General features: G+C 32.9%; 2 protein-coding genes across 2 annotated transcripts; one reads left to right on the top strand and one right to left on the bottom strand.

The window, feature by feature from the left end:
- The first annotated feature begins 405 nt into the window (after positions 1–405).
- LOC112097027 (disease resistance protein RPM1-like) lies at positions 406–2,245 on the top strand. The gene is made up of 2 exons (XM_024181288.1): positions 406–818; positions 2,068–2,245. The coding sequence occupies exons 1-2, from the start codon at positions 406–408 to the stop codon at positions 2,243–2,245; spliced, it is 591 nt and encodes a 196-aa protein (XP_024037056.1).
- Positions 2,246–5,787: 3,542 nt separating this feature from the next.
- LOC18036175 (phenylalanine N-monooxygenase) lies at positions 5,788–8,380 on the bottom strand. The gene is made up of 3 exons (XM_006428048.2): positions 8,128–8,380; positions 6,949–7,803; positions 5,788–6,513 (listed from the first exon to the last, which is right to left on the bottom strand). The coding sequence occupies exons 1-3, from the start codon at positions 8,299–8,301 to the stop codon at positions 5,878–5,880; spliced, it is 1,665 nt and encodes a 554-aa protein (XP_006428111.2). The 5' UTR covers positions 8,302–8,380; the 3' UTR covers positions 5,788–5,877.
- Between the last annotated feature and the right edge of the window lie 2,216 nt (positions 8,381–10,596).

Below are 10,596 nucleotides of genomic sequence, written 5' to 3'. Positions count from 1 at the left end.
GTTCAGAAGCTTCAAACTATGATTGAATCCATTTATTCTTCTTTTCAAAGGGATTATAAAGTCGAAATGGTTCTGATTGTATATAAACTTGATAGAGACATTACTCTATCAAAACTTCAGGGCATTTTGAAAGAAATCAATTACTTGGTCCATGAATATGAGAAAGCCATTGACACGTTCATTATGAGCAGCATGCAACAAAACGGTGAAAGAAGTTCCAAGGAGCGCTGTGTGATGCTCTTAGAGGACTTGAAAGTAAATTCGTTGATATTAAACAACAGATGCAACAAGTTTAACCCCGCTTCTACGTCAATAATTTCAGTTTATGGATAGAGTACATGAAATTTGATTTATTGCTAAAATTGCAGAGGGACAAAGTGAGTCGTGAGTCTACCGGATGATGCAATGGAGGAATTGTTAAATCAATTGATAGAGGGACCTCCTCAGCTTTCTGTGGTTGCAGTTATTGACAGCTACGGGTTCGACAAGGCTGTTTTTGCTGCAGAGGCTTACAACAGCGATTATGTGAAAAGTTATTTTCATTGTCATGCTTGGGTGTCCGCAAACTTGGATCCCTACGTAATTTTGGATAACATATTGAAGATTATGATGCCTCAATCTGCATTAAGGGAAATTATGGGTAAAGGTTTTCGACAAAGGAAAACTGCACTTCATGATTACCTCAAAAACAAGAGGTACTTGATTGTGCTTGAAGATGTACTTACAAATGAAGTGCGGAAGTATCTTGGAGAAGCACTTCCAGATCGTCATAATGGAAGTAGGGTATTGGCAATGCTCACTTCTAATGAAATCTTCAGGTTTTGTAGATTGGATAACGATCTAATGTTCACTTTAATATTATTCCAAAAATAATATTAAACTGACATTTTAATGCTCTTGAAACTAAAACATTAAAATCGATGGAAATATCCCCTTCCAGATGATGTAATGCAGCTTCAGAAAGCAAGTACATAATTTCTTACTAAAATCGAGTCTTAAGAGTAAATTAGGGGTGTTCGTAGATTGAATTTTGTGGATTATAAATTTTTAATCCAATCCAATCCACGGAATGGTAAAATTCAATCTATACGTCTGCGGATTAGATGCAAATTTGATCCAATTCATATCTAATTCACCATTTTGTGGATTGGTTTGTGAGCTAAGAATTTTTAATAATTTCCTATCCATGAACTAATTAAATATAAAAATTAATATAAAAATAATTTTATTATCTATCAAATTCAAAATTAGTTGCAGCCAATAGGTTAAAATTAGTTACAGCCACCAACCATCCAATGCATTACCTTGGATATTGGAACCGCAGCGGCGAAAAAGAAAAGACGGAGAGAGAGAATGAGTTTTGAACAAAACAATTCTTGAAAACAAAAAAGAGAAACGAATCAGTGATGCAAAAGGTATAACAACATGTGATAAAATAGGAAATTGAAAGCTTGAAATAATTCCGATCCTGAAATATTTCATGTGAAAATTTGAATGATTTATGGAGGCGGAAGAGGAAAATAAAAATTTTAATTGGATATAATTTTGAATTAGAATTCTAAAGCAGATTTTAGAGTTTAGGTATTTTCACTAATAAGGTTCCATATGTCAACTTGTCAATGGGTGGGGAGTACCATATGCCAAGTGGGTTCCAATGTGTGACTTTTAAGTGAGACCCTCTACTAGGGCCAACTAAAATTCGATATTAAAAAATTATGAACATAGGAAACGTACTACAATACCAAATAATAAAGTATGAGTATGATAGTATGATATGTTCTGTATTGACTCATAGATAATGAAATGAACCAAACAGCCTTTCAGAAAGTAGGGTCTAAAAGTCATTACATGTCATTTTCGCGGCTTTAAAGAAATTGAGAGGCATCTAAAAATCAACAAAGATCTATAATTTTTGTGGCTTGAACTCACGGTGATGTTTTGTGGCTTGAACTCACGGTGATGTTTTGTGGCTTGAACTCAAGAACATCACGTGAGCAGACTTGCTTGACAAGTCTTTTTCCGTCAAGGTATCATATTGACATCATGTGTACTGGTTGGGAAATACAGAGGAAATGAACCAATTTACTTGAAAAAGATTGGGTGGCTCTGTTTGCCCTACCCATACAGTGATTTGGTAGCAATTTCTGCAATTATGGGACCATACATTGATCACAAAGATGAAAATTTACAAGATGAACTCATATCTTCCTGCACGGTTTCATTTCTCGTTTACAAACTTAAATGACAAGTGGCCCAAAGAAAATAATAATAATTTTGATCTCAGACGGCAACTGGTGTAGCTTCATCAAAAGCTACGACAACTGGAAGCTCTTTGCCTTCCGGCAACTCCAAACCGGCACCACCACCAGCACCGCTAGTTGATATGTGGTTCATGACACTGGCAACTCCAACATTTTCAACGTGGCAACAGAGTCTCCACCTCCAATGATTGTTGTTACGCCCTTGCCACTGAGGTCTGCTAGCTTCTTTGCGATTGCCTGCAAGCAGAATCACTATTTCAGTTGGCTATCTATCTGTTCAAAAAGAGACGGACAGGTACTCCAAATCAGATGTGGTGGTACCAGTCCGTCCAAATCCATTTATGTTTTTCTGTTTCATTTGCATCATACTTGTTTATTATAGGCCCAATATGTTTCTGATCTTTCATTTAAAATTTCACCAAATTGGAGTTATGGTGGTGGCCCGTTTGAGACCACATATATGGCTATGGAATGACGAATGTGGATAAAATTTCAATTTAATCTTGTAGATGGCCCCACCCACTCTCGAGAGAAATTTTAGAATAAATTAAAAGTATTATAATTAATTAATAGACATATATGACATGAAAATTGGTAAGTTAAAAAAAAGTTTTTTGACAAATTGGCCAAATGTTGGCCAATTTTTTTAAAAATGTGGACACGAAGATCTTGATAAGAAAATATCAACAACGGGCTATGTATTTACTTTGGGTGGAGGTTCGATTAGTTGGAGGTCGATTCTACAATCGACAATTGCTCTCTCCACTCTAGAAGCAAAGTACATTGCAGCAACTGAGGCTGTAAAGGAAGCTATTTGGTTAAAAGACTTGTTAGGTGATTTGAGATTAATTCAAGAGAACATTGAGGTCTTTTGTGATAATTAAAGCACGATATTCCTGGCGAAAAACTAAACATATCTTGCTCGAACAAAACATATAGATGTAAAATATTACTATGTGAGGGAGTTATCGAGAGCGGTATTGTGTTGTTGAAAAAGATCGATACCAAGGATAATCCATCAAATATGTTGACAAAGATGATTTCTGAAGTTAAGTTTCAAGATTGCTTGAAACTAATTCAAATCATGAGAACGTGATGAATTTTCAGGAGAAAAGTGAACTACAATTAGCTTGATCCCAAATTTTGGGTACGTAGACAGCCACAGAGACGCAGCCACTTTGGAATGATGGTTCATTGGTAATCGATTCAGATTTGGACAAAATTTCGCCGAAGTGGAGAATTGTTGAAAATTGATAAGTCAAAAGAAAGCTTTTTGACAAATTGGCAAAAATATGGACACCAAATTCGGTGCCCACCAAATGAACTTTGAAAATGGAAAGTTGAGCATGTACTTGCAATTGTTAAGCTGAATGAAGAGAAGCTCTCCACTAAATACCAAGGCATTCCTTCGGTGAATGCATCCCGAAATTGAGAGAAACAATCCAAGTGAAGAATTTTTGAGAGAGTGAGCAATTAGAGAGCGTGTGTATTTGAGAGGTTTTTCCTTTTAAATGTGTGTGAAAGTACTGAGTGTATTTAGGTTTTGGAAAGTGAGGTTTCTTTACTAAAATATTGTACTCAAAATAATTATTAGTAATACAGTATAACCTCTATAAATTAATACTCGATAAATTAATAATCTCTATAATATAATAATTTTTTGCGGTTCCGACTTGGGCCCTAAAGCTAAATTAATAATTTCGATAAATTAATAAGATAATAGTTTTTCTGAGAACTCCTATATAACTCTGTGGTCCCATTTATATCATAAATTAATAATTGTAGAAATTACAAATACTGTGAAATTACAAATGTAACTGACTATGTCAATTTATTAAAATATGAGTCTATTGTAACTTGTTTTTTCTTGAAGTTTAAATCTAGTTGAATCTCATCTCTAAGTTTAAATCTTCTTGAAGTTTAGTTCATTGAATACATTTAGATAAATTTATGTAAATACATGAATTTAATTAATCAAGTAGATAGGTACATTAGATTAGTTCTAATTCAATTTATACAATTTAATAACTAACATCTAGTTTAGTTCATGGAATACATTTAGTAAAATTCATGAATTTATTTAATCAAGTATACATTATTTATTTGATGAATTTATTTAAAGTCTATTGATTATATTTGTAAAATACAATGAATTTTCAGTCAATTAAATGTTAGTTCTTTGTACTGTAAACACACTCTATAAATTAATAAATTATTAATTTATCGATTAATTAATATCTCTCTAAATTAATAAATTTCTATGGTCCCGACATTATTAATTTATAGAGGTTATACTGTATAATTATTTTTCTTTTGCTCTCGTGGATGTAGGCATATTGTCGAATCACGTTAAATTATTGTGTCATTTATTTTGCTGTGATTATTTGGTGCACTTGATTCCGCATTCTGCGCACAACAACATGTATAATTAAATTTAATAGAATCACCACTTATAATGGTTTTCAAAATAAATACATAAATATTATAGCTTCATTTATTTGTTATATAGCTAATATAGTACCTCTAATATTAGAATACATCAAAGATAATACAATCACTGAACGCATATATGAAACATGTATTTGAATTTTATAGAACCACCAATTGCATGCTAATTCTTCAAAATAAATACGCACAAACCAAAATATTTCTTATTATATAATTGATATAGTAATTTAGAGGTACTCTAGAATTTCTCCTCTTATAGGTGCCCATGTACTAGGACTTCTCATACTCTTTAATCTTTTTTCATTTTACTTATTGTTATCCCTGTCTTGCTCACTGATATTCAATAACTATGCTTAATAATTTTTCTGTAGATTTCTTTTACATAAAATATTAAAGGCAGATTATTTTTTTTATTTTTTTCGAAAGAACAAAATATGAACAGTTAAAAAAAAAGAAAAAGTAATAAGTTCTGAAGTTGTTTTATTGGTGATAGGCAATTAAATACTTTTTTACAAGTTCATTTTCATTTTATTCTAATTAAATTTATAATGAAAAAATTAAAAAATACAGTGTAATTTTACTTTTCTCAAATAACCAAATATGTTTTCACTGTTTTTATTTTTACATACTATTTTAAAACAAGTTACTAAATAAAATTTTCTTTTGAGCAGATAAGATCAAAATCAAATATCATTTTCTCTAAAATAAATGTAAAGAATACCAATTGAAAAATAATACAAAACGCACCCTTTTCTTTCTTCTATTTCTTTGGTCGCCCTCTCCCCCAAGGAGCCACTTCTTACCTTCTTCGGTTTTTCTTTATTTTCTTTTCTTTTCTTTTCTTTACTTCCTCAATCACAAATTTTAACTTTCCAGAAGGGCCTGAATTGAGGTAATCGATATTTTTGCATGATGATACATTTTCTTGATATAAAAACAAATGCTATAAATAAGTGGCCATAAAAGCCGAGGCTTAATTTATAGAGTCGCATGGTAATAAAATTTACCCATAATTTCGATTTATTGATTTATTCTTTTCATGTTTCATGGAATTCACATCATGAAAACAAAGGCTTGGTTTGCATCAGCAATTATTTGTTCTACTTCGAACTTTTGTATTTCGACAGCTATTTTATTTCGATACTGGGTACATATTTTATATTAGGAATTAGGCCGGGTATAGCTCAGCAGGCAAACGAGGCATTGCACGTGCATGCAAGGGTTTAGCCATAAAGAGATCAGATTTCGACTCTGCTAAATCAATTTTCTCCTCGTTCGATGGCACGCTCCAATCAAATCCATGAAGAAGTCTTGCCAATAACATTACAGTCATCTCAGACCCAAGTGCCACGCCCATGCAACCACGTCTTCCTCTACTAAATGAAATGAATTTTAATTCTGGTTCGGTGAGCTCAACTTGATGATGATGATCTGCCAAATTAATATGGCGTTCTGGTTTGAATTTTAAAGGATCTTCCCAAACTTCGGGGTTCCGACCGAGCCCTTGTCGGCTTAGCAAAACATGACTGCCTTTTGGAATGAAGTACCCAGCAATTGTGGCGTCACATGTTGAGACATGAGGTACGTTAAATGGTACAACGGGATGAATGCGAAAAGCTTCCCTTAAACAAGCCTTGACGTAGTTGAGATGGGGGATGTCTGATTCTTGAACAAGTCTCCCTTTTCCAACAACCCTGTCTATTTCGTCTGTTGCCTTTTTGAGGATATCAGGCTGATTGATCATCTCTGCTATTGCCCATTCCACTGCATTTGAAGGATTGTCCACTGTTGCAACCATCAATTCCTTCAATAAACATATAATATTGTGAGAAAGGACTGGTCTAGTACTCAGTAATCTCTATTTTTGTAAAGCGAGCACATCAACATTTTGTAAAATATATACACAGGTTAACTTTATGGATATATGAGTTTAGGAGGTTATTTTTATAAATTTGACAGGGGTTACATTAATAGATTTAGTAGAGTTAATTAGTAACTCAAGTAATTTTCCACCTCTGATCCCTTTGATTTCAAAACTTCATAAGAAAACTCATCCTGGCCATAAAATAATCATTTTTTTGAGTTAAAGTTTTGATGTGTAGCTCAATATTATGAAAACTGTTAAGAATAATTGGTAAAACTCAGAAACTATAAAGATATTATGAACTGTAAGGAATAATTGGTAAAACACAAAAACTATTAAGGAAAAATAACAGCAATCTCCTTTGTATCTCTTTACCGTGCATTGGGCTTTGATCTCGGGGACTGATAACCATGGCTTCCCATTTTCATCCTTCGCTGAAATGAAGGCGTCAAGCAGGTCCTCAGCCTCCTTCTTCTTCCCACATCTCCATTGTCGAACCCTCTCATCTATAATCGGATCGTGATACTTGGAGATCGTTCTCATAGCATCACTTACAATCCTTTCATGGCCTTCTAAATCTAACACTCTCAGCCAAGGAATGTAATCTGATAGAATGAAAGAGTAGATGTGGTTAAGTACAATAAAGAGTGATTCAACGTGCTCTTCTTCTTGAAATCCTGGTCCTCCACTATCTTTTCCTTCACCAAAATACCTCCTGCTAAACATGATTTTCCTAATCACGTTTCCACAATAACGACGAGCTACAAGTCTTACATTTATGACAGAATCAACGTTATTGCGAAAGTATTGATTATAAACGAAGCTAACAAGATCGTCAGCTTCTTCTCTTCTCTTAACGAGTAAAGAGTGAAGTCTTAATGAATTTAACACATGAGAAGATACCACCTTTCTCATTTTCTTCCATTGCTGTCCCCACGGCACAACTGTTATTGACAAGAATCCACCGCTGAGGTACTCTGTCCCCATTGTAAGGGGCCTTGATGCAAAAACTGAGTCATTAACTTTTAAAAATTCTAGGGCAATTTCTGGCGAAGTCACTGGGATAACATGAACATTTCCTAGACGGATGCAACAAATGTTCGTGTTCAGTTCTCTCATGAGACCATGAATCCACTTGAAAGTTGGCTTGTTTCTCCACATTTCTGGAAGGTTTCCGACAATTGGCCACGGAGCTGGGCCTGGAGGGAGAGGTTGCCGCTTGTTTTTTTCCTGAAATTATTTTGAAGAAAATGTTAACACTGTATGTGTTGAAAAGCACATGGTGGATTACTGTCACGTAATTTGAATACATAGAACTAGTACATGCATAATGCTTAGTGCAAAATATTAATGTTGCTTCAAACCCTGTCCGGATAAAGAAATAAACTAACAAAAAAAGGGCAAAATTTTATATGACATGCGTATCAATATATTGTATTTTGAAAGAGCTTTATCTTATGGGAGTTTGATTATCTCTTTGAATAGTTAATTCTTAACAAATGAAAACATATCCTTTGCAAATCTCCGGATAATTTGAGGATACAGAAAGCTTGCCCTTGCAACAGTGCCGAATGATCCTGGTGCAAATCTGTTGCCTAGAATTGGCAACACTTTGTTAAATTTGAAGAAACCAGCAATAAGAGCAATCAGTGTCACAAAAATAATGGTTGTAAATGGTAATTTAGATTCATAAGTCGGAATATTTTCAAGATTAAAAAGGAAATCCATGGAGATAATTTGATTCAAAAGTATGAACAGCAAAATAATGGCTATCGAAGTAAGCAAAAAGCAATTCTTGATGGAATGAAGAGGAGGCTGCATGCATATTTATACAGAAAGATGATCGTCAAATTAAATTAACAGTTGCTTTCAATCAAATTAGGCAGTTTGCACAGGAATCACAAGTTGCTTTCAATCAAATTAGGTAGTTTGCACATGAATCACAAAAACCATTCAACACACTGGATGTATACTAGGACCACAAGATCTATTCGAAATATTTCACATCTTGATGTTATTGTTAATGAAAAATGGACAAAACCCTCTATGAAAGAAATAAGAACCCTTCATGTTTTAAACCCCTCCAAACCTTGGTTAGATTAGTTAAGTATTAATTTAATGTTAGATCCTTAATCCAACGTTGAGCTTATATATAAATAATTGCGGAGTAGTGAAATTTAACCCCCTCCAATTTTCTCACTAACATCATTATTCAATTAGTACCACTTATTTTCAAATTTACCCTTATTAAAATATAAACATGTTTTTTTCTTCTTTTCACTCTCATCTCCTTTGCACTCACTCACTCACTCAGGCACCACCATATACGAGTATTTTTAAAGAAAATGATATACTTCCCCATGATCTATAGTGCAACACTAAGCCACCCTACTTCACACTAGGGCAAAGAATTGCCACGCCTCACGATGCATGATGCAGGGCAGAGCCGTTGTGCTGCACTGCTTCGTGCCATGTGACCAAGGAAGCCACTTCTCGCACGCCATAAAGCAATCTCATTTTGAAATTTTGGCTAGAATTTCATTTCACCGTTTCCTTTGTATTTAATCTTTTTTTAAAAATTAATAATATTAATTTGTATAAACTATTGTGAAGTAATTGTTGATCTCTTTTGCTACTTAAGAAGGGTTTTAATATTTCTTTAAAGAATTTTGCATGATTGAAACTTGAAATGAAGCTAGATTCTTTAATTTGGTTTCTTCTAAAAAAGAATGGATTAGTTCTAGTTTGAAATATGTCAAGATACATTGTGACAGGAATTTTATAGTTTTGCTGTGTGGGTTTTGAATTTAATTCAAAGAAAGAATGTGAAATTAAAAAAAAGTTTTCTTGGAAGTAAGGGTAGTTTTAGAAAGATACTATATTAATTTAAAAGTGAGGGTTAGTGAGATAAAATGAGGGGATGAAATATCATTACTCATAATTTTGTATTACAGACTATCTTATAAGATTAAGCCTAATTAAAAGTGATTTATTAAAGTTTTCAATAATTTAGGTTTTATTATATCTAATAGGGTGTGAGCCTTTAATGTGTAGAGGTTTAAAAGTAATTTATATTTCTATGACGGACTAAAATATGAATGTCTGATGATAACAAAAAAGTTATTTATATAAGTCCTTATGGTCCTCAGATCACACATAATATTCTAGTCTTTTTTGACATCCCATCATCACAGAGAGTGCAGAAAGAAAGCTAAAGGATTCTCTTGGAAAACGTATTAATTTAGAAGATAAACAGAACGACTCTAGAGAGTAAAGCATTTTGAATTCAAGTACGTTTCCGTATATTTATTTATTGATTTTTGATAATACGACATGAATGTTTCTGAAATTATAAATGATGGTTTTCATCAAGGTTAATTATTTTATAGCATTTTATTGATCATTTTATTATTCTGGCCTTAGTGGCCTTAAAGCTTAATTATATACCATTAATGAGCAGCAGCTTCCTCCTCATCCATGCATTTATTTTTTCCTAAAATGTATGACTTTCAATTTAATTAAGTTTATGATGATATGAACGAATTTCACTATAAGAACCATATATAAAAAATTTCAATAGGCATGGCGCTCAAATGAATTTGAATTTTATGGTGAAATAATTTAAGAGCTTCATTATAAGAGCCGACGAGGAAATTTTTAATATGAATAGTGCTCAAATTAAGTTGGTACATATTCTATATTATAGTCAGAGGGGTTTAATTAATAATGTTGTATTATTAATTAAATAAATTCGATAATTAATGATACATAAGTCATTTTATTTTGATTCATCTTCCGAAAACATTTACGCCTAGCCTTGCGGCCCTACCAAGTCACACCCGATCGATTACTTTAAAAAATAAAAAAAAAATAAAAAAATAAAAGAAAAGAAAACGAATGAGAATGTGGAAAGGCACATGCATAGTTTGTATATGTCATTATCATTTATATATCAAAGATAAATTGTTGAATCAAAATTTCTTAGTTTAATTCCAAAACCTTGATGATAAAATGCAATACTGG

The sequence above is a fragment of the Citrus clementina genome, unplaced genomic scaffold (assembly GCF_000493195.1).
Source record: "Citrus clementina cultivar Clemenules unplaced genomic scaffold, Citrus_clementina_v1.0 scaffold_7, whole genome shotgun sequence".
NCBI lineage: Eukaryota > Viridiplantae > Streptophyta > Magnoliopsida > Sapindales > Rutaceae > Citrus > Citrus x clementina.
The sequence above is the reverse complement of the archived record's forward strand: the minus strand, read 5'-3'. Positions and strand labels throughout refer to the sequence as shown.